General features: G+C 38.5%; 1 protein-coding gene across 1 annotated transcript in view; it reads left to right on the forward strand.

Moving 5' to 3' along the window:
* The window catches only part of MBD9 (methyl-CPG-binding domain 9), a 225,822-nt gene that overhangs the window by 71,329 nt on the left and 128,638 nt on the right, over positions 1-25,855 (forward strand). Inside the window, exon 7 of the mRNA XM_089374975.1 lies at positions 4,424-4,759. Coding sequence (XP_089231101.1) covers positions 4,424-4,759 — 336 coding nt within the window. The remainder of the gene's footprint in view (positions 1-4,423; positions 4,760-25,855) is intronic.

Below are 25,855 nucleotides of genomic sequence, written 5' to 3' on the forward strand. Positions count from 1 at the left end.
GGATCCTAATGGATCTGGATCCAAATCCGTATCAGCTCTGGGGATCTGCAGATCCAGCCCCTGGTCCTGACAGATCTGGTAACATGGTGCAGATGCTATGGAACATTTCAAAATATTGCAGATAAGGATTCTGTTCTCCCAGTATTCACTAGTTTCCTCTTTACATGCTATCCTATTCCATCAGAGATCAATAATAAATTTATTAGTATCATCATCCCCTTATGGAAGACAGATGTTTGCTCCTTGCAGTCTTGAAAGATCTTCTTTTTTCAGTATGAAAAAAGCTGTATATTAGATAATAAAAACTGATGGATCATATACATCAAGTGTCTTCCAGAATGTACACAATATCATTCCAGATTACCAAATAGCCTGAAACAGTCAATCCCCTCAAAACTGCCATATACCCAGATATAATCATGCTTACTTAAGAAAAGAAGCTTAAGCAATATGATCCATAGAATTGTATGTTCCTTCTAAATCGTCATCAGCACTATCAAAAAAAAAACTGAAAAGTATAGCATCCATATACACAGTTCCAATTATCTACACATACAAGTATGATATTAACAGTTTTATCAAAAAGCAAAATAGATTGAAAATTGCTGATGTGAGAACTTATCCAGGGAATGTGAGCATTTCCCTTTACATGATCCACAATAATCTTGGAGTTGCCATATATATGTATCTCTGGGATATTTAAAAAGCTTATAAGCCAAATGATACCCCAATGCGCCATTGCCAAAGATTTTCATGAAAGCATAAGTGAGAAATTACAGACAGTCCAATTATTAGAGAATAGATGTCCACAAAACATAGCTAAATACCCTGGTCCGTTACTAATTGCATATCTAAAAGGCCCAGTAACAGTGACCAAGAGAAAGATTGATGAAAATATTCAGAGGAGTGCCATCCACAATAATAAATAAGAGTGAATCCACAATAATGATAAGAGGGCCTCCATCTGCGATGATCCCTCATATCAAGATAGGGGGCTTTTTATACAGAGGATCAGATACATAACAATTGGGAAATAATACTGTTCGCCCATTTGACAAAGACTTCTTAATTATGACCTGACTATGACCTTATGATTTAATTAATGACCTGCTTCACAAAATAATGAAGCACATCATCCCATGATAGTTACAGGAATTCCATTGATTAGATGCCATAATGACAAAATAGACTACAAGATAAATATGGCGAAGTGCCAAACCTGTAGCTAATATCTACCCTATCCATAATTTTAGGTCATTGGTTATGTATTGAAATCTGAGCATTGTTTTTCTCCTTTGTTGAAGTCTTTGTATCATTTGCTAACATTGCAGCCATGGTATCACTTGAACTCTTTTGTAACTTTTGTTGGGATGTAATATTAAGTTGGTCAGATATTCTTTATTCCATCTTTCTGTATTTATGCCTTGACACCAATTTTAAAGGGATATGTTGTGGTGGTTAAGCTTGACTCTGTGGTTCCGTAGTGGTCATTAAAGTAACATATGGGTCAATTTTGTAGCAGCAGACAGGCTTCCCTATGGATATACCTATCAGTAAATAAATCTTCATCCACGAAAACTAATAGCTGTATTTGAGTTCTGTTAGATGCCAAACCATATATGCATAGGACAGAGCACAATTGGAGAATTTCCCTCTAAACTCTTATTGATTTAATATATCCTAATAACTCGAATTTGTGGTGCAAGACTTCGCTTATTATGTTAAACTTAATTGAGGATATGATAATTTGAATAACTTAATTACTTGTTTTTTTCCTCGGAAAAATAGAAACAAAAGGAAAACTTAATTACTTGAGTATTTGGATGCTGAAGCTAAGGATAAATGATCAGTATTATATACATCTAACCAATATTTGTTTTTCATCTTCAAATTGGGCTTATCTTTTCTGTTTCACTTCTGTAGTAGACAATGAAACATCAGTTGCTTCTTACTACCCCGAAAATACTCCCAACTCCACATTGACTGGGTAGCCTGTGGTCGATTTTCTTTCATATATGTTATCTTCGCTAAATGAATATGTGTGCCCAAATGATTGTGGGTGCTCTATAGCTAAACTAATATGCTTAACAATCCATACAATATTCATTCTTTCTGTTTGTTGTGATTACAACACTTCCAAAGTTCCAACTATGCGTGGCCCATTGCATAAATCTATTTTAGATTACTTTTTGTCCAAGGCGGGTTCTGTGTTGGCTTCTGGCTGTATGCATTTGAATAAAAACATTCTTGAATTGCAAATGGAATTTTGACTGTCTATTTTGGCATTGCGATTTAGTATTTATAATATCCCCTGGATCCATTTAAGTAGGGAAAGTCTAACCTGGCAGAGAGGCCGGGGGTGGGGGTGTTGTTTAACAAGAAATTGCATTTATATGAATGGCATGATTTCTCTAGATATCACTCGAGCTTCTTTGTCTAGATCCTGATTGACATTGACTTTTCAGAATTTCTCCTTTGTGCCCTAGAGTTCTCGTGGAATGAAGATTAGTATGTGCATCTCTGGTAGGCCAACAGGAGCAATGAAATCGTACAATTTCTATTATACTATATGTTAGTGGGGGTTTCCAATTTTTATGTAGCCTCTTCTCTTACTTGCTGCAAAGCTGTCAGATGCACGCAATATTCTAGCAACATTATGTACTTGAGCATGACACTTATCTGGTAGATATGTTGGTCAACTGTTCAGCTTGTGATTACCTCTTATCATTCCCTTATTTCAGTGTTGGATTCAAAGTATGAATTGAAAAATCTGTCCTTACAGTATGTTTGGCTCGAGGCTATTATCTGTGTGTTGGGTATTTTGAATTAGAAAGCAAGCCTGAGTATGGATCAAATATTTATGCTCTAAATATTGTAATGCTGTGACTACAGATAGAAGTACGATGTTGTGTTTGTAACCTAGTTACAGTGTATAATTCAAAATATGAACTTTAATATCTTCTGATGGTATGCTGGCTCAAGGTTGTCTATGAGTTCAAATGCAAAGTAAGCCTGAGTGAGGACCACTTATTTTTGAGCTTTAAAATATTGTGATGCAGTTTTGACTACAGGACATTGATCTCGTGTTTTTGTTTGATACACACAACTATCATTTATTTCTTTTCTTAATCATGCCATATCTATCTGTGCCTAGCATAAATTACACATTTACTGTTACTGGTGCATTTGAACTCCTTGCCTTTAAGTGAAATATAAAATCATAGTTCAGCAGTCTATGCCCAGTTTCCTACTCCTATCATTTTCAAACAGATTCAATTCTTCTTTTACCTGCTAGATGATACCTAAGAAGTGGACTACTTGAGTCTCAGCAAGCTTGTTTTGACTCTACTAGCTTTTTAAATTTCCCTTACATGCTGTTAGCCTGTTTATTGCTTTATTTAGGAGCTGGTTTTGTGTTCCCACTTTGTATCAACATCTATGTGCTCGGCGGTCACATTGACCTACTTTTGTGGCCATTTGTTGGACATTAATAAAGTAGTCTTATCTATTAAATGTCAGTCACCTACCATGAGGTGAGACACCATTTACATATATTTTGGTGTGTGAACACAGCCTAACTTAAGAGCCATAGTGGCACAATCTGTTGTCAATGGCTGCCTCGTTGGAACATTCTATAACACAACTATGCTTTCACTGACCTGATTGTCCTTTTGTGGCGTAAATGTGGACCAATTACTATGACATTTTACCATAACCTGCATCATGATAGAGTGTCTTATTATGTTGTATATTGACATGTAAAAATCAATATACAACATAATAAGTTAGTCAATGACCAAATTAATGAATTAAAAAATTAAAAAAAATTAAATGAAGAACAAATTAGGTAATTCAAAAATTAAAAAAAGTTTCCAAAAGGATCCCAGTGAAATAGTTTCCTTCATGGTGACAAAATTATGGAGATTGCATTAGGTGGGACCAAATCCTTAATCCTATTGTATCAATGGAAATTCTGGTAACATGGAATAGCCTTACGTTTCTAGTTGAACTTTGGAGAGCTAAGATAAATCCTGACTTCCTACATGTAAATGCTTAGATCAGTGTTCACCTACTTTATAGCTTCGTAGAATGTTTGAATGAATTCAATATTTTTCAATATCTATATACTTGTTTGAATGAATTCAATATTTTTCAATATCTATGCAATTTTTTTACTATTAGTGCATCTTAAGCAGATTCTTGTGCATGTCCATTTTTTGGGAATATGTTAGCATAGTCATTTCCTGTTGCAAAGAGATCAAGTAACAGATCTCTAATAGTTTGACTTTTAATATAGTTAATGCATATGGTTCCAGTTTAGTGTTTACATTTAGGTTTCATTGAATGTCTCTCACACCCTTCCATGGATAAAAATGTGGGAAATCTTCTTAATAAGAAACTCTGTTGTTTTTCTTGAGTGCAGAAAGCTGTTCTGTCCATCTTGGCAAAATTCTCTAATGAAGAACCAGAACAAAGGCCTCGTAAAGTGAAAAAAGTGAGGAATATAGCTCCAAAACCTGAGATTGTTATGAAACAGTGTCGAGTTGTTCTACGGCGTGCTCTTGCTGCAGATGAATCAAAGGTATTCTGCAATTTGTTGGGAGTAGCACTTAAAAATCCAAATGATAATAATGAGGAAGGAATACTTGGTTCTCCTGCTATGGTTTCTCGTCCTTTGGATTTTCGAAATATTGATTTGAGATTAGCTGCCGGAGCTTATGGGGTATCACATGAAGCTTTTTTGTCAGATGTACGGCAGGTATAGTTTCCTTCATTATCCATCTCACTTTACATTGCAGATGTCATGACAAGAGATATCACAATTATGCATCATTTGTCATTCTTTTTGCAAAACCCTGAAGCAATGTTACACTGATATCTATATAGCTGCTTTGAGGGTGTCTCTCCTGCCTTCTCCGTGGAGGGGATATAATATATATGTCATTAGTATTCTGGGTTTGTGATTTTCTTTTCATTCTTGTGACATGAAGCTTTTTTGTCAGATGTATGGCAGGTATAGTTTCCTTCATTATCCATCTCACCTTACATTGCAGATGTCATGATAAGAGATATCACAATTGTGCATCATTTGTCATTCTTTTTGCAAAATCCTGAAGCATGGATACACTGATATCTATATATCTGCTTTGAGGGTGTTTCTCCTGCCTTCTCCGTGGAGGGGATATAATATATATGTCATTAGTATTCTGGGTTTGTGATTTTCTTTTCGTTCTTTCTGATTATCACCTTTCTTTCTATTTTGTTCAGAAATTGTCTCTATTAATTTATATAGTATTTAGCGTTCTGGTATCAGGTTTTGATTTTGGTCTTTCCTTGTTCCTTTTATCTGGAGATGCTGTAGGCACTCTTATTTATGTTATTAATTGCTGTTATTCAAGTACCATTGACCTACTTTTGTTACTAATGGACATTATTATAATTTCGTTTTCATTTTATTTCCTATCATATTCTATTACTGAACAACAAAGAGTACATCATGAAGCATACATTATTTTGCAAAGCTGTGTTTACACAGGCTACTACTACTTTTATCAGCAAGTAGTTCCGGACTATGCGCCTTGGCCCCAATCTCAAGAGTGTCCACATCCTTTCTGAAAAGGCCTATTCTTGATGAATGCTGGATAGCGAATGCTGATCTAAAAGCTATACTCTTTCTGCTCACTCAGATCCAAAAGTTGTGGTCTTACCCAGATGCGAGGAGAAAGAATAATCATTTACAGTTGTATGACATTTTTCTTCCACAAAAGGGAAATTCATGCCAGTCTTATGGTGTTCCATATGTTGCCATACTTTCTGATAATCCATTCATCCCCCAAAATGGTCACTTTCCAATGAAGAGGGTTAGCGAAGAGAATGATGTACTCAGCATCAACCACCATATATTGAATAGGTGTTGGAGCTTATCTTTTAACCAATGTTGCGAAAATCATTTTGTATGCCCGACATAGAAGAATATGTGAAGGTGCTTTCTGTTAGAATATCATGACTAATGCTGACATAGAAGAATATTAGATTGACTTTGCTGATATGAGGCAATGCTTCAATACTGTGGATTTCTATGTAACAGTTAACAAATTATTTGATTGAGTGTTGAGCATTCTTATCACAAAACTGAGACATACTTCAGCTATGCAGTAACCATATAGTATGGTGTTGTTTGTATGGGGCCTGGACATATACTTCTTAAAGTGTTTAATTAAGTGTTGATTGGAGCACTGGGTTAGAATACTCAAACTGATGTTGTGTTATTTGTATATGCATCCAGCTGATAAAATGGAATTAGGAGTGTTGACTGTGTGTAAAGGGTTGTTTTATTGCTTGCTTGTCTTCTGAGTGGGAAGATACTCAATTACCTGTTTGATTGTGTAATCCCTCTGCAACAACCAAATATCCCAGAGTTATGCTTAGCAAGTGCTGAACATTAATTGAGCTCTAAATGAGAGTATATAAACTCAGCTTGCAAACAAAGTTAGGGGTGCTGTATGGTGTATATCTGGATTCTGAACACCATTGGCCTTGACTATTTATCACAGCTATCTATATTCGGTCATTCAAGCATAGAGAACAGTGTTATTTTCCTACTTCCTCTTAATGAATCTTAGCGGAGAGGTTAAAATTGCAGATTGCACTTAGTTTATGTTAATTTCCGTTAAAACCTAGCACTGGTAAATTATTAACTTAGCAGATGCAGGATCTACTGAATAACTTACACAGCCAGGTTCTTAACATTCAGCAGAAGCAAAAATAAATAACCTATCTCATAAAATGACGCACAGATTCTTCCCAATCAAAGGTTTTCATTAATAGTCCAAACTTACTTGGGCTCCTGTCCCAGTATAATAGTCCAACTGAGAAAATACAGAATACAAAATAAACCTAGATCTGCCCTAGATCGGTGCTTGATCTCCGCAGATCTGGATCCCAACCTCTCGGCACTCCCTTGGACCCAGCCCACTGCTGACTAAGATGGCTCTCTCAATCTTGTGCTGCTGTAGTGCCTTTCCCATCTCCCTAGCTTTGCTTTTATAACTTTACATTATTTAAATCCCTAACCCTAATGTCCAAAGTGATTGGCCGCTGAGATAAAAATTTTGCTTCACTTGAGATCAGCACCTAATGTTAAGGCTGAGGATGAGCGTCCACCTCAGAAGAAGTCAAAGGAATATTTCCTTTAGGATCTACTACCACTAATGTTTGTGGGCAGTTGTGCCTCTAGGCACATGGCAGGTTTCCAAGTTTCTCTTACAGATCTTTCAGAGAGGGAGTTGACAATCCTCAATAGTTTCTAGCTTAACCAAGAGATAAGTACTTCATATTTTTCTCCCTTAATTATTATTATTATTATTTTTTGGTTAGCCTCTTGTCCTTGTATTTTTGCTTGGTTATGATTTTTCTTCTATGGCCTCCTGAATGAAGTTTGCAGAAAGGAAGAATAGGTACATTGTGGAGACTGCCAATGCTATGATTCATGCAGTAGACGGCAACATCGAGAAGTACTAAGCAAAGTTGTGGCAAGAAGGTTCTCCTAGAAAGAGGGAGTGGACTACGAGGAGATTTTTTTGCTCAAGTTGTCAGATGGTCAGGTTCTTGTCTGACCTAAAGGCTTGAGCATCGACTCAGCAGGAGTGATTGGTGTTCGAGAGGGAGGATATAGATTGTTAGGACATCTAGGTTCATTCTAGATGACCAGAAGAGCTTCCAGTTCTGAAAGAGAAGACAGTCAGGTAGAGTGGAAGGGGCAACCTTCTAAGAGGATGTCATGGGTTGAGATTGTCAAAATGCTCAGTGACAAAAGTTCTCTAGGAGCAGTATACCTTCTTTGAAGGGACCATGTCAGACAATAGAAGGACTTGCTTATGTGACAGAGAGAGCAAAGGTGGCAGGAGGATTTGCTTCCGTGATAGAGGGAGAAAATAGGATTACCACAAGAAGGCCTGCTTCAATGTCAGGGGGAGTTGACCTCAGAATTTGAGATGAAGGATCTTGGCCTGATGCATTATTTTTTGGGATTGGAGGTGTAGCAGAGACTTGATGAGATCTTCCTCAGACACTTAGAAATTGCAAATCAATTTACTAGGTTTTAAGGAAATCTAACAACAATTAAGCTCGAATGCATGCCCACAGACGAGCAGATTACGAGCATTCTTATGAAGCCTTTGTCTAGAGCGAAGTTTGTATACTTCAGGGACAAGCTTGATGTGACCTAGAATGTCTCCCTCATTGAGAGGGAGTATTGATGTCTTTGCAGGATCGGTTAGACCATCTCTTGATTTGACCAAGGGAGATGGATACATTCACTTGATAAGCTTGAAGGACTTGGTTGTGTTATTTTACCAGAGGTGAATGGCCTAGGTCAATTGCAAATTGGACGGATCTTCTCCTGAGAAGCCATAAAGGAATTTGGTTGGGTCATGCTGATTTGACCAAAGGAGATTGCTGTAATTCACCTAAAAATCCATAAAGGACTTTGGCTAGGCCATGCTGATTTGGTTAGGGGTGAATGGTCCAAGGGCAAACCTTTTCCTGATAAGCCAGAAGAAATTGGTTGGGTCATGATGATTTGACTAGAGGAGATAGATGATCTTCTTTTGAGAAGCCAAAAGGACTTGGCTGGCTCATGTTGATTTGACTACAAGAGATAGATGAAATTCACCTGAGAAGCCAAAAGGACTTGGTTGGGCCTTGCTGATTTTGCCAAGGGTGAATGGCCTAGGATACTCACATTGCCTACTCTAGAATGGAGTAATCTATAGACATATGCATGTGAGGAGTTACATTGCCTACTCAAGGATGGAGTTGTCTATAGATATGCATCAACATAGTAAGCTCATGAACTTTTCTTGTGGGGAAGAAAGTTTAGCTAAGGGGAAATATGTCAAAGGGGAACTTTGTTGTGGCCAAGGAGAATACCACCCTTGCTAAGAGGGAGTGTTGATTTTTTGTGTAGCTTTAGGAGGTATTCCTGCCTTGCTAAAGGAAATCTCCAAGTCAACCTTTGAGAAATTACATAATTTTATTTTTATTTTATTTTGGAGCATCATGTATGTTCAAAAGGACAAGTCAACCCTACCATGAAAGGGTGTGTCCCTTAAGCAAATTCACACCCATTCGATCAATATATATACATGGTGTCACACTTTATTGTGCTCAATTCATTCATCACATCTCTCTCCTAGATCAACCGCACATGTGATAGAAAGAGGCTGAGTTGACTAAAGTTTGACTAAGTTGCAGGAGGGCATTTGACCACGTTTGACTGAGCTCCAGGAAGTCTTTTTTGGGCTGATTTTGACCGCAGTTGATTGAGGTGCAGGAGGTTGAATTTGACTGCAGAGTTGACCACAGGTCCAAGATTGACCAAGTTGGTTCGGCTGTAGATTTTTGGAGTTTGACCAACATTCACTTCTAATTATTTTGGATAGTTTGACCAACCTTGATGTGCTAGGGTTTGACCAAATTTGTCTGTTATTTTGACTTGGGTATTGGCACAAATTTATAGGCAAATTATTGATTTATAAACCTTGCTGAAGAATAATTTCTCCTAAGAAAAGTTGCGGGGTTTTCTCTCAAGTTTGGGCTTCCTAGGGTAAAAACATTGTCTCTATTCTGCATGGTTGTGTCTTTATGATCTTTACTATTTTCGGTGCATTTACTGTTGATATTTTTTGTGTATTGCTCAATGATATAAGTGGCATGAGATCAATTGTTCGAAGATCATTAGGTAGTAGTGATTATATTAGAAGATTGGTTTCTGTTGTGCATATTGTAGAAAATTCAACATTAACAAGGCTTGTTGTTGTTTGGATAACAACTTCCCACCATAAGATTCAACCTACTCTCTAAGTCCCTTGGTTCATGTTCATGTTTGAGATCGTTGAGCTCAACGTTTGACAAAAAAATGACAATACAAAATTAAGTGGTAAGCTCAAGATTAAGTTTGAAAAACTATCAAAATTTTAAATTAAAATTTATAGGCAATAAAATTCAATATGCTCATTAAACACTTGAAAAAAATGAGAATTGCATGCCAACATTAATTTTTAAACATATATTTTAAAAAGTAAGCACTAGTCTTGCTTTGTTAGTGGTGTTTAATTTAAATGGTTAGAGGAGGAATTCTCATTTACAATACCTAGGTTGAAATAACTTAGTTTTTGTATGACCCACTGGATTTTAAATTGACTTCTAAATTAAGTATCCATCTTCATAACAATCTACAAAAGTTATGTAGATTGTTATGCTATTAGTAATAATGTAAAACATATTATTACAAAGGCAAGCTCATGCATGTTTTATCTTAATGGTTTGTGTGCAATTAACTTTCTATGAAACACACAATTTTATAAAGGCTTCCTATATAATAATGAGAAATTTACAATGGATGCAGTAGTAAGCAAACTAGAATTAGTTGTTTTTAGTTTTAAATATGTCACAATCTTATACCATTAAAACTGTTGTAACCAACAAAAGCACATTTCAAGGTCTACGTGGGTAAATTTTGGTAGTTATGTGGCTTTTTGATTAATTATGATTTAGAATACAAGGGGAATGATTACCATTGAACATCGTATGTGGATTCTATGGACTCAAAACTGTGCGTTGGGAGAGGAAATATTGAAGTTGACAAATAAAATGGAATGTGGTGGACAAGAAACAATGAACACAATCAAAGAATGAAACACATGGGGTTGGGAATTAGGATTTTGTTTTAAAAAAAGTTGAATCCCATGAAACAATTACCTCCAAGCATTTTAATGATTTTCAGTCAAATTTAAATGAATTTAATAGAAATTAACTTCCAATTGGAATTTTCTTTGAAGTTTACCTTGAAGTTTGATGAACTTCAGCTAACTTATTTGAAATTGTTTGAAGCTCGACAAATTTCAAAATTTATCTTTGAAATTCGCCGATCTCGTTGACATCTACACTTGAGGCAAGAAAAGTAGTTCCACATTCTTGTTTTAATCACATGTCTAACTCCAAAAGTTAGATGTTAATCTTGTATGGTAAATTAGATGGAGGGGCAACTCCTTTTCGATATCGTGGTGCTACATATAGGTCCATGGTATAACCCTATGATTGAGTTCTCTATCCATGTGAACCTTTGAGTTTTGCTTGTGAAAGTGATTGCAAACGAATTTGTGTAGACCTTGCCCACTGTGATTTAGTACTAGCCAATCCATTTTGACTATTGGACCATGTGTACGAGCCCATTGCTTTCAAGGTTTGTTTTTGTTGGCTTCCTTCTCAACTATGTTAAAGTATCTCTGACAATCCACTCAGTACTTGAAATGGGTTGATCATTGTGCTTTTTGTTTTCTAGTGAAGAATTTTTGAAAGAGAAAGTGGAGGATGAATTTGTTTCAAGAGCTACAAAAAATATCTTTAATCTCTATGCTTGAGTGTGAGGTAGGTCAATTTCTCCTAGTCTGTGAAAGGTGGAGATCGAGCTTGAGTTCTCTCTTTTGTGGAGGTGGTTGGAGATCAAGGAGGTGTAAAACAAATAAATGTAGGAGTGGGTCAAGGAGATAATGTCTTATGTGTTTAAGGTCTCTCCGAGTCCCAAATACCAAATATATGTATCTAGTATCACAAGTAAAACTGCTCACCTTTAATGACATTGAAAATGTATGGAAATTTGATGACTAAAAGTTTCCTACAATCCCAACCCGGTTTGAATTTCACCTCATCACTCCCATTCAGTTAAATGCCCTTTCCCATAAACATACATTCAACATATAGAATTATGGAAATGAAATTTTCAGATTAAAACACATGGGACTATCAACACATGCTAAATATAAATATGGACATAAGTAAACCAGCAACACATAAAAATACACAAAGATTTTTGGTCAACTTAGACCCATGCAAAACCCCTTCAATCTTCTCTAGGGAAACCCTGTTAGAGAGCTCTTCAAGTTTATTTATCTTTCAAGTTTAGGAAAAGTACATTTGCAGAGAACAAAACAACAAAATACAACTCATCTGTTCATTCCAAAACTCCTTGAAAATTGTGCCCACTTTGCCTCGATTTTCGTATCCACTTGAAGCTGAAAATATGTATTGTATGGATAAAGACTGTATTGTATGGACATAATGTTGTGAGTTGCACACCATTCGAGAGAAGTTTTTGATATATATATACAACATTTAATGTTGTGAGTTGCACACCATTATATATATCTATCAAAAACTTCTCTCGAATGGTGTGAAACTCACAACATTAAATGTTGTATATATGTATCAAAAACTTCTCTCGAATGGTGTGCAACTCACAACATTAAATGTTGAATATATATATCAAAAACTTCTCTTGAATGGTGTGCAACTCACAACATTAAATGTTGTTTGTCCAGTGCCTTCTAATGTCTTCTATGCCTTGATTTCCGTGCCCAACTTTGCCCAGAAATCACTCCTTCAGCTTGCTGCAACAAATTTTTCCTTCAAAATTTTCTTCAGCTCTCACCCTCCTTTCTCCATTCTGCTCATGAAAAATGAATTACTCTCTCTTTTCTTTTCCTCCTTTTGTTTCCTTAAATGACTTTTGGGCAACCCTAAGATCTAATGGCTCAGATTCATTTAGATCAAGGGTTGAGAATAAATGTGCATTTAATTCTCACTTTCAATTTTTTAACTCACCCATTAAATAAAGTACCCACATTTTACTTTATGTTTAAAGTCACTTTTCACTTTATAATTTAACATTGACTTTACTACTTATAAAGTCACTTTCACTTTATAAAGTCACACTTAGGAAAATAATTATTTTGGACACTTTTCCCTAGGTAGAGACTAACCCATGGGAAACTGCTTCTCCAAGGTACATAAAAAATCAACACTCCCTCTTACCGAGGAAAGTGTTTCTCCCCACACCCATCCTATCCTTGAAATGGACATGCTTGCCTCTTGACAAGGACTTCATGAGAACATCGATTGCCTGCTCATCTGTTGATATATACTCCAACTTCACCACCCCCTTATGAACATTGTCCCTAATCAAATGATATTTGATGTCAATGTGTTTTGACTTGTCATGAAATACTAGATTCTCCGTGAGTTTAATGCAACTCTAATTATCACAGTGAATAACTGTCGGTCTCAACTCCTAATCAAATAGGCCATACAACAACTTGCTAAGCCAAATGGCCTCACAACTAGCCTAGCTAGTAGCCATATACTCAGCGTCAGAAGAGCTCAAAGCAATTGACTTTTGCTTTAGACTGAACCACGACACAACTGCTGAACCCAATCCGAAGCAACACCCTGAAGTGCTTTTCCTATTAGAAGCACAACCTGCCCAATCCTAATCTGTATAACCTGCCAACCTCACTCCATCTCCCCGCCTATAGTCCAGACCATAATCAACAACCCCTTGCATGTAGCGAAGAATGGGCTTTGCAGCTACCCAGTGCACCCTCCTGGGCTCAACCATGAACTGGCTAAGTGTGTTCACTGCAAAGCATATATCTGACCCAGCGTTGAGCAGATACATCAAGGACCCAATAAGCTGCCTATACAATGTGCGATCCACAAAATTAGAATCTGAAGCATGAAGCTTCTTCTAGTTGGTGATCATATGTGTAGACATGGGTCTATAGTTTGCCATGTGAAATCTGCTCAACACATCCACCACATACTGCCCTTGCCCCAGAAAGATATGCCCCTCCTCCTGCCACATGTCAAGGCCCAAAAAGTAATAAGTAATGCATCAACCCAATGTCCTTCATCTTGAACTCCATAGCAAGATCCTCGGTGCAATGACTAATCAGTTTGTCTGCTCTAGTAATGAACAAGTCATCAACATACAACACAAGAATGAGCAGATTATCTCCTACAATGATGTAGTATAGGTTTGGATCTGCATCACTCTTCACGAAACCCATTTGCTGCAAGTAAGTATTAATCCTCGAATACTAAGCTCTCAGAGCTTGCTTAAGTTCGTAGAGTGCTCGCCTCAATCGACATACACGGGTCTCCCGCCCAAGTACCTCAAAGCCCTGTGGCTGCTCAACATACACCTCCTCCTCTATAACTCTGTTTAGAAATGTGGTTTTCACATCCATCTGATGGATCTGCCAACCCATTTCTACAACAATAGAAATAAGGGACTGGAAAGAAGTGTACCGAGCTACGGGAGCAAAGGTCTTATCCTAGTCGACTCCCTCTATCTGTGAGAACCCTCTAGCCACAAACCTTGCCCTGAACTTCTCAATGTTTCCATTCGTAACATGCTTGATCTTGTAGAGCCACCTGGAAGTCACAACTGACTGGCCCTTAGGCCTAGGCACCACTTCCCAAACATTGTTCTAGTGATAGAGGCATACGCCTCCACCATAGCCTCTCTCCATACCTCCTGTACCGAGCTACGGGAGCAAAGGTCTTATCATAGTCGACTCCCTCTATCTGTGAGAACCATAGTTTTAAAATTCGGCTGATTCGAAACGGAAACGACCGAGTTGATCCGTTTCATTGCCCAGAAATATGACTCGGTGGAGGAAACGATTCGGGAGGCCGAGTCAGCCATGACTCGGCCAACTCGTCCGAGTCATTAAATCCGGCCAGTCACCCAAAAAAACATGGATTTTTCTATTTTTTTTTAACTTTTTAACATTTAGCTGATTGTTGGGGACTCCAAGGTGTTTTCTAAATTGGTTAAGTGCTATTTGGGGTCCATTCCCCTCTCCTAGTATTGATATGCTATTCAAATTTCATGGTAATGTTAAATTCTTAAAGTAAAAGTGACATTCTCCTTAATCTTCATTTTCATCCTTTTACTTAAATTTTTAACATTACTATGAAATCACTCAGGATGTTTGAGAGTGGTTCCGGCTTCATTGGATTTCATATGGAGAAAGTAGAATTTTAGATTTCATTCAAAATCCAGCAGACTTATCAGTTTTTCAGGATTTCAGGATTGGAGGATTGCAATGTTTCCATTGAATTTTGTCATGTATTAGGGTATGGAACTCGTATTTAATCAAGAGCATCAATCCCTCTATGTACCTTAATGTTAGTCACATTGGTTGTCGAACTCCTTCGGGATTCGCTCCAAAACTAGGAGCTTCTGAAAATGTCGCTCCCACTCCCGTTTTCGCTCTCGCTCCCCACCTTCGCTCCCGCTCCCAAGTAACACTGAGCCAGATGATGTTGGCAACTCTAGCAGTTGCCAGTAGTAGTGGTCACAGACTTTTGTTGTAGAGGCCATTTATAGCCTCCTTGGTTATGTGTTGTTGTTTTGATCTCTATATCAACATCGTGTATGTATTGGACAGTGCACTGGGTGCCATTTTGATATAATGGATATATTCATGAGCCTACTTTGATCATATGTTGTCTTCTATCTATATTCTAATGCTGTGTGTTTGGAAACATGAATGAAAATCTTTAAAATTATGTGTTTTTATAAAAAATAAATATTTAATGTATTTTTTACAACGACCGGGTCATTGAAATCGAGCCGGCTGAGTCGATACTGAGTCGGAGTCGACCCTCGGCCGAGTCGGAGTTTTAAAACATTGGTGAGAACCCTCTAGCCACAAACCTCGCCTTGAACTTCTCAATGCTGCCATCCGCAACATGCTTGATCTTGTAGAGCCACCTGGAAGTCACAACTGACTGGCCATCAGGCCTAGGCACCACTTCCCAAACATTGTTCTTAGTGATAGAGGCATACTCCACCATAGCCTCTCTCCATACCTCCTGTTTGGTAGCCTCCTCATAGCTAGTAAGCTCAAAGTCAACAATGCTGGTAGCCTTGGCTACATAACTGCAAAACCGCTCACGTGGCACACTCTCCTTATTCACCCTCTTCGAAGGACCAATGGACTCCGAAGAGGACCAATGGACTTCGCATCCTTCAAGGTGTCTTGAAGCCATTTGGGCCTCCTCTTCCCTAAAGAAGCTTCCCCATAGGGAACCTCATCCTTTGCCCCCCAGTCTGGTGAACTTGAAGGTCTTCCAACTAACCCTGGTGTGCCTGTACCAACACTTGTCCTCGAAGAACTTGTACTGGCACCTGGGCCTGTGTCAGCTGAAGTGCCATGTGAACTTTGTACCAGTGGACTCCCTAAAGAAGTGCTCGGTGAACTCGCCACTGGTGCCCCAAATGTCACTGGAAGTGAAGTACCTCCTGTACCAATCGATCCAAAACACTGAGCTCTTGCTCCCTGTTCTTGACCTCCCTGTTGAGGAGAAGTCCATGACTCTCTCTCGGCATACTCCCGTGATCTTCGATATGCCCTCTCCTCCTCGAACTTCACATCCCTCCTAATCACCACTCTCCGTTTAGAAGGAATGAAGATCCGATAGGCCTTCGAAGTCTCGTTGTAACCCATAAAGATACCCTTCTCTCCCATAGGTTCCAACTTTGTCCTTTGCTCCTTCGGGATATAAGAATATGTGAGACATCCAAAGATACGAAGATGTCCCACACGAGGCTTCTCTCCAGTGAAAGCCTCCTTCGGAGTCATATTCCCCAATACTCTGTTAGGACTCTTGTTCTGAAATAAACAACAATATTGTAGGCCTCAACCCACAAAAACAAAGGCAACCCTTGATCATGAATCATCGCTCTAGCAGCCCCAACAATAGCTCTGTTCTTCCTTTCAGACACCCCATTCTGTTGGTGGTTGTAAGGAATCGTGAACTCTCTCCTAATGCCCTCCTATGCACAGAAGTCGGGAAACCCACCATCGGTGTACTCACCACCATTTTCTGACCTCAAGACCCGAATCTTCCTACCTGTCTGCTTTTCCACAAGAGCTTTGAACTCTTTAAAGCAACTGAAGACCTCACCCTTGGTCTTCAGGAAATATATCCAAGTCCTCCTAGAGTAGTCGTCAATGAGTATAACATAATACTCATAACCACCCAAAGACACATGAGACATACGACCACTACCATCAGTATGAATCAAGTATAGTATACCTGTAGATTTGTTGTCGCTCGTTGGGAATGGTAACTTGGTGTACTTGCCCAAATCACACCCTCTGCAGACCTCATAATGCTCGACATTGAAATCAGGAACTCCAGTAGTGATCTCCCTCAGTACTCTCAAAGCTCCAAGATGCATATGCGCCATCCTCCGGTGCCATAACACGCACAAGTTTCTACTGCTGGTGGTACTAGTGTGAGTGCTACCAGATGTGCTACTCACCAATGCTCCTGTCGACTGAAAATTGAACCTGTATAGTTTCCCAGAGCGGACTTTAATCACTTTGGCCGAAGTGATGGAAGCTCGCTTAGGATGCATCAATACCTGCCCTCTTGAGAAAGTGATGTCAAACCCTTTCTCCTCCATAGTAGACACTGAAATCAAGTTCTTATTCATCCTGAGAACATACAAAACATCCATGACCTTCAAAGGAGGCAAAGACTCCCTCTCAAAGGTCACAGTCCCCACACCAACAACTCTCATAGTGCGGTCATCTTCTAGTACAATCTCAATATCAAGTGTCCTCTCTGCAAGCTCTGAAAAGAACTCTTGTGCACCTGTCATATGGCGGGAAGCCCCACTGTCTATGTAGCACACATTGGATGATGTAATGCTACTAGATGTAGAAATAATAAATGCAATGTCCTGGTCAAACTGCGAAGCAAACTGACCTTTCGCGCACCTGTCATATGGCGGGAAGCCCCAGTATCTATGTACCACACATCGGATGATGTACTCCTACTAGATGTAGAAATAATAAATGCAAAGTCCTGTTCAAATTGTGAAGCAAACTGCTCTACCTTTGTTGATGTTGCAATACCCTTCTTCCCCTTGTTCTTCCTCTCAGGGCATGTAGCAACATAATGTCCCATCTTTTGACATGCCCAACATTTGACTTTGGACATATCTGTATCTTTCTTCTTCTTCTTCTCTTTTCCCTTAGCCCTATCTGATGAGGCTCCTTTCTTGGCCTTCCCTTTGTTCTTCCCCTTGGCTGTCAAGGCTACATCCTCCTCATTTGCTATCTTCACCCCACCAATGCGAGTCTTCCGTATCTCATGCTACACACAATCATCCCAGAATTTGTCCCAATTGGGAAGGATTCTCCCTAGAGGTAACAACGTCTCCAAAGACCTCCCAAGACTTAGAAAGTCCCGCTACAACTATCTTGACTAACTTTGTGGGTGCAACTTCCTCACCAATAACAGTGAAATCATCATGTACATGTTTGACCCTGCTAAGATAATGAACTACACTTTCAGCCTTTGTCATCCTGATGTTTCCTCAATTGTTCTTTGAGTACCATCTTCCTACTCTCATTGGTACTCTAATAGAGAGTGGTTAGAGCTGTCCACATTTGATATGCATATGTGTTTCCTCTCACCTGAGGAACCACATGATCCTTCAGACTGTGCATCAAAATCCTATTTTTCCTTTGCATTATTGTGAATTCAACAAGTTCATCTGCAGTAGTAGGAGGTAGAACCACTTGCCGCACTATGTCCCAAACTGTTGCCTCCTGAAACACTGTTTGAATTCTGTCCTTCCAAATGACATAGTTGGATATTCCATCCTGTCTGTCCTCGATCCTTAAGAACATGGCCATAACTGCGGTCTAAAATTTACAAAACCAAGAAAATGGAGAAATGAACTTTCCAGCACACCTTATTGTCCCAAAAGTTCACTCTGTGTGAAATTTCACCTTGCTGTCCCAAAATATCAGTTCGCTGTCCAAAAATTTAGTTTGTTGTCTAAACCACTGTCTGCTGTTAAATCTGCAATTTTCAACCTGTAGCTCTGATACCTTGATGAAATTTGATGACTAAAAAGTTTCTTGCAATTCCATCCCAGTTTTAATTTCACCTTATCACTCACATTCAGTTAAATGCCCTTTCCCATAAACATACATTCAACATATAGAATTCTGGAAATGAAATTTTTAGATTAAAACACATGGACTATCAATACATGGACTGTCAACACATGCTGAAAATAAATATGGACATAAACAGACCAACAACGCACATTAAAATACATAGCTTTTTGGTCAACTTAGACCCAGACAAAATCTCTTCAATCTTCTCTGGGGAAAACCCGTTAGAGAGCTCTTCAAATTTATTTATCTTTCAAGTTCAAGGAAACTAAATTTGTAGACAAAACAAAACAACAAAATACAACTTATCTCTTTAGCCCAAAACTCCTTGAAAACCGTGCCCACTTTTCCTCGATTCCTGTGCCTATGTGAAGCTGAAAATATGTACAAGGCGAGGTAGATGCTAAAGCAAATGAGGCAAAACTTGCCTCCCATTTAAAACACCCAACAAAGTCATTCTCATAGAAATGCTTGTTCAAAGCGGTCTAATTGGGACCCCGCTTGAAAGAAGTTTTAATAATGATGCTTGAGAGATAAGAAATGCAACTATAGGTCAATGCATTTATGCAAATGGTCTTCCCTTTAACCTTGTGCGATCTCCTTACTAGGCAAAGATGATACAAACAGTGAATGAAGCCCCAAGAGGGTTCAAGAGCCCTGGATATTAGAAGGTACACACCACAATGTTGAGTGCTGAAAAGTTAGATTTGTAGGCTAAATTAAGTCCCATTCGTAATTCATGGCGCATTTTAGGGGTGTCCATCATTTTTAATGGATGGAAAGATCAAAGAAATAGGCCTTTGATCAATGTGATTGCTCAGAACCCAAAGGGGGCAATGTTTTTGAAGGCAGTGGATTGTGTGGGGCAAATGAAAGATTCTCAATTCACTGCTGACATCTTGATTGAAGAAATTGAATTGGTGGGGCCAAAAGTTGTTGTCTAGGTAATAACCGACAATGCAACGGTGTGTAGAGCAGCAGACCTAATTATTGAAGGCAAATATCAACACATCTTTTGGACCCATTGTGCTGTACATTCATTGAACCTCATGTTGAGCAAGATGGGGAAACAAATTGAGTGGATTCGAGTTATTTTTGAAGAGGCAAAATAAATTCAAGCCTTTATTACAAACCACCACATATACGAAGGCATCTACAGGGAATTTGCGAAGTTGGAGCTCCTTAAGGTACCTATACTTTAAAGTTTATTTCATAAATTCTAATTTCTGGCTCTAAATTCAAATATCTAAATTGGATTCTCAAATGTCATGATTCGTGAATCATAATAGGTATTCTATCAAATTATGCAGCAGACCTAATTATTGAAGGCAAATATCAACACATCTTTTGGACCCCTTGTGCTGTACACTCATTGAACCTCATGTTGAGCAAGATGGGGAAACAAATTGAGTGGATTCGAGTTATTTTTGAAGAGGCAAAATAAATTCAAGCCTTTATTACAAACCACCACATGTACGAAGGCATCTACAGGGAATTTGCGAAGTTGGAGCTCCTTAAGGTACCTATACTTTAAAGTTTATTTCATAAATTCTAATTTCTGGCTCTAAATTCAAATATCTAAATTGGATTCTCAAATGTCATGATTCGTGAATCATAATAGGTATTCAATCAAATTATGATTTTTAATTTGTTGAAATTTGAAACATTGGTAATTCGGCACCTGCAGGTTGCCGAGATTCGATTTGCGTCTCACATCATAGACTTAACAAGGCTTATGCAGGTGAAAGATGCATTACAATCAATGGTATGCAGTTTTCTTTGGAATCAATGGAGGCAATCCCAATCTGATAGAGCACAAGCAGTGAAACGGTTGGTTGTTGATGATGAATGGTGGAATAGGGTGGAGTACCTCTTGGCATTTACTAAGCCAATTGTGGATTTGCTCCGTGTGATTGACACAGATATGCCTAATTTGGGAGAGGTGTATGAGGGCAATGATTCCATGATAGAGAAGATAAGGTTGGTTATAAATGCCAAGGAGAATAACTCAAATGAATTCTTTTACAGAGAAATAAAAGATATATTGACCAAAAGGTGGAACAAGATGACCACTTCATTGCACCTTTTGGCCTATGCAGTGAATCCAAAATATTATGCTGCAGAGTTGCTATAAGTGATCCAGAAAGAACCGCACCAAGCAGAGACCCAGAAGTCGTAGAAGGGTTTAAAAATGCTTTTAGAAAGATTTTTGTAGATCCCGAAATTGGGCTTCGGATTCGTGCAGAGTTTTCTTATTTTGTGGGATCAGAGGGTTGGGGTTTTGATATTGATTGTATGCAGGACAAGACCAGATTAAGTCCAATTGATTGGTGGAACTACTATGGTGGGGTACTTCTACATATTCAAAAATTGGCCATCATGATCTTGTCACAGGTTGTTAGTTCCTCTTTGGCAGAAAGGAACTGGAGTACATACGGCTTCATCCATTTAGTGAAGCGAAAAAGATTGGGCTCTAAGAAGGCTGAGGAACTAGCATGTTCATTCAAACCTTCGCCTTCTGTCACACATGAGAGATGAATACAAATTTGGGCCCACCAAATCATGGGATGTGGAACCAGAGTTGCCTGACTTGGATATGACATTGAATGCCATGTCTCATATGACTTTGTTTGATGCGGAGTCACCAATAGGTGGATTTTCAAGTGGACATGGCAGCAATGTTCCCATTTCTGGAGAGGACGTGGAACTTCTTAGTGACAGGAATGAAGGAATATTTGATGATATGTAAATGTAATTTATGATGGTGTTTTAACTTTTAAACTTCTGAACAATGATATGAATTATGAATAATGATAGTAGAATGCTAGTCATAGTTCATTTTATACTTTGTACTATGTAGTATGCATTATTAATTTTGGTGATGATGTTGTAACTTGTCATGTTGATAACTTGATGATTGAAATTTGAAACAGAAACTTGATGATATGTTGAATCATGAACATGTTGAATCATATGATATGTACCTTTTCCTGCCGTATCGTATCCAGATTGTTTGAATATTTTCCGTATCCGTTTCAAACCCCGTGTTTGTATCCGTTTAAAACCCGTGTCTGTATCCGTTTCAGTGCAACTTAGTGTAAATCCCTCCGGTTTCAAGTTTGGTTTTCATATCTAGTTTAATGCCATTCCTATCATGATTAGAAGTTGATATAAATCTTGATTTAAATCTCAAAAGGAAACACAAGCGATTTACTCTGTTTTTCACATTTGCTGCGAAATAACAGAAACATTCATGAAATTTGAACACAAGTTTTTGGTCAAGATGACCCTGGGAAAACCCCAAAGGGAAAAGTAGTGAAGGGAGATTTTATTTTTTCTTAAGAGAATTTGGTTACAGCATTAAATAACGGCAAGACAGTCAACTTACTTCCTTGATTTCTTAGCTCAAATCTCCTTGGAAATGTGTTGTAGTTGCTCCTAGCAGATCCTTCATTTCTGTGCACAGACAGCCTTGAAATTTGTCCCTGAAAGAACCTCAAATTTCTACTCGGACAGTCTCAAAATTTGTGCCTGAATCTGCCTTGAAATCTGTGCTGAAAAACGCTAAAAATTCTGCTCAGGTTGCCTCGAAATCCATGCAAACAGACCCACAAAATTTCTGCTGAGGCTGCCTCAGAATCTGTGCTCAGGCAACATTGATTTCCACACCCAGATTTCTCAGAAAAGATGCTGATGTCTGACAGCAATTAATGTAGTCTGACAACCCCTTACACTCTGCACCTATCTGCCTTGAAAAACTCACTCTGACAGCCTGCAATAAATGCTGACAGGATCCTCGATTTTCGTGCATATTCCTTGCCTGGAAAATCATGCCTGTAGCTATCATGCCTGTGCATTAAATCTCGAGCAATGAAGTATTGCTTGACAGAGGTGAATCATAGTACTGTCATGCGCTCTTAAAATCTATAGAGATTATTGGTATCTGATATTCCTCTATCTGTAGGGAGAAATAAAGACCAATGGGCAACGACCACCATGGGAGTATAACCATTGCTACTAGCTAGTCAAAATCAAGGGCAATCACTATCTAAGTCATTATAGAATTACCAAACCGATGGTTTACCATTGCCATACTTTTGATAGGTCAATCGAAATAAGTTGTTGCCTAAAACCAGAGTGGAAAAACTGTCAATTATTTTTGTAATGCTTTTCTCATGGGTTTCATGAGCAATGAATTTTATTTTTAGTTAAGGCTCCCATTGTGAGCTCTTAGGATTAGTCATAAAGTCAATTGAGTCAATGTCATGTATGAAAGACCCTTCTTGGGCATGTTACATATGTATGTGAGTCATTGAAAGAGTCAAAAGACCCTCCAAGACCAAGCTCAAGAACCTCCAACAAGTCGGCCTTAAATGGAGCAATGAAGCTACACCAAATGAGATGTCGGCCTAGGACTTTCTCAGGTTTGCTTATATTGATGGGCGAAACACTATAAATAGGGCAGCTCAGCCTCCATTTGAGGATCAGATTTTCAGTCAAGAAAGAAGAAGAGAACAAAAGCGTGAGGATCTCAAGTAAGTGTCTCATCACCATGGTTGATCGTCTATACTCTGTGTCTCTTGTCTCTTTATTATTTATGCGATGATAGCTGTTTGATGAAGAAAACTATAATAATCTAAGTAAAGAAAAAGATCCTAATCTAAAGAAGTAAAATGCATTCACAAGCAATTATCATTGAAGAGAAATCTCCTAAGTGCTATGCGCTAGATTTCTCGACAATACGAAGGGGTAGGAGTAGGTGAATGTTGAATTAATTGGTCAAAGAAGCACTTGATATAAGAAAATTGATCATAAAAATATTTTGATTTCATGAATGATGGATAAAGTATTTAAGGTGAATTTGAAATTATATAGTAAAGAAATTCAAGTCAGTCCCTCGCACTTCATCTACTTATTGTCGAAGAATACACGAGTTTTTGTAACAATGGTATGTGTTGAATAAAGTTATCATGAAAACAAAATGAGCTTAGTAGTGAAGAAAAGGGAAGGTTTACCAACCCTTAATAAGGTATGCTCTTGCTCTATTAAAACTTAAGGGGTCTATTCAAGGCAGTGCTAGTACAGGTGCTGTACTAATCTTTTCTTTCAAGGTGTTGAAGGCTTTCTGATGTTTGCCTCCCCACTGAAACACCTTGTTCAATCTTGTCAAAGCATGTACGGGGGCCGCAATTGAGGAGAAGTTAGAAATGAACTTCCTCCAATACTGTGCTGCCCCTAAGAAGCTTCTCACTTCTGTAGCAGACTTGGGTTTAGGCCAGTTTACAATGATTGCCACTTTAGAGGAATCTATTTTCAATTCACCACCCCCTACTATATGACCCAAATAATTTAGAGATGTTTTGCCAAATTCACATTTTGAGAGTTTAACATGAAGTTTTTCTCTTTTCGAAACATCTAATGTCTGCTTAACATGCTTTAAGTGTTCTTCCCATGTTTTACTAAAAACCAGAATGTCATTTAGATACACAATAACAAAATCATCAAGAAAAGGTCTGAGTACATCATTTATTAATCTCATGAAAGTAGCAGGAGCATTAGTTAAGCCAAAAGGCATAACCAGCCACTCATATAATCCCTGCTTTGTCTTGAATGCTGTCTTCCATGCATCTTGTTCTGCAACCCTGACTTGATGGTATCCACTGTGCAAGTCTAACTTGGTGAAATAAACAGCTTCTTTCAATTGATCCAAAAGATCATCTATGCGAGGAAGGGGATAACGATTTTTGATTTTTATCTTATTCATTGCTCGGTAGTCGATGCACATTCTCCACGAGCCATCTTTCTTTCTCACCAAAACGATTGGTGACCCACAAGGTGATGTGCTAGGTTTGATGAATCCTTTCTTGAGCAACTCCTGCACGCAATGTTTTTAAAACCGGAACTGGTGACCCGACCGGTCCACCTAATGAACCGGTTTACTGATCGGAACCGGTCTAACCGGGACTGGTTTGGTCTAAACGAACTGGTTTTAGAAAAATACATTAAATAATTATTTTTTAATGAAAAAACTATTTTTAAGATTTAAAACCATGATTCCAAGCCAATAGAGACAAAATATGCAAGGATTGCTCATTTATATACCTTGTAAAGGTGAATATATCAAAATGGCACCGAGTGCAATACATATCATCGACAACATACATAAGCAATGAGGCTCTAAATGGCCTCTAGAGTGCAAAAATGAAGCCTACAAACTATGGGGCCAGTGGCCTACTACAAGACTCTAGTCTACATATATGATAATACTATAATAGTGATCAACACTATCGCTTGAAACTTCTCATGAGTCATCATGATCAAACTCAGTTGGTTGAGTCTCGACTCCCAAACTTTGCAGTCACAAACTTCTCTATTGGTTCAGTGACTTGAGTCTCAAACTTCTGAAGGTATTCTGCCCTAATATGCCCTATTATTTCATTTGATGCTCCACATGGCTTTACATGGCCTCCTATCCCAGCCAAGTGTTGCTTGACCCTGTTAATACCCCCTCCTTGAATGGATTTTTGGCAATATTTGCAGATCATTTTGCCATCAATCATATCACAATGAGCCAATGCAGTATCTCTAGCTTTTGGAGGCATGATGACTACCTGGAAATGCAAACTAGCTTCCTTAGCCTCCTCTTGAAGATGGCAACTCCACTGACAGCTACACACTATCTCCAAAATAGCTCCAACTCCAACTCCAAGATGACTACTTCAGCTGCAGCCTGCGCAAAAACTCAACACTCTCCAAGCTCTCAAACAAACTCACAAACACTCACAAACACTCCAATCAGTTGTGTGAGACAAATGAGAGTGAGAGGGGCCTCTTAAAGGCTTGGAGAGGGTGTTTTTGGAGGGAAAACACCCTTAGTTTCCCCCAAAACCCCTAAAACACAATTAGAATTCCGATTTTTTAACTTTACGGTGGGCGTGCCTCGAACCTCGAACCGGCCGGTTTAGGATGGAACCGGCTTGTTTGATACAAAACCGGTCGGTTCCGTCCTAAACCGGCCGGTTAGC

This window comes from Pinus tabuliformis, chromosome 8, assembly GCF_031772625.1.
Source record: "Pinus tabuliformis cultivar Carrire ecotype Pingquan chromosome 8, CPIR1, whole genome shotgun sequence".
NCBI classification, from domain to species: Eukaryota; Viridiplantae; Streptophyta; class Pinopsida; order Pinales; family Pinaceae; genus Pinus; species Pinus tabuliformis.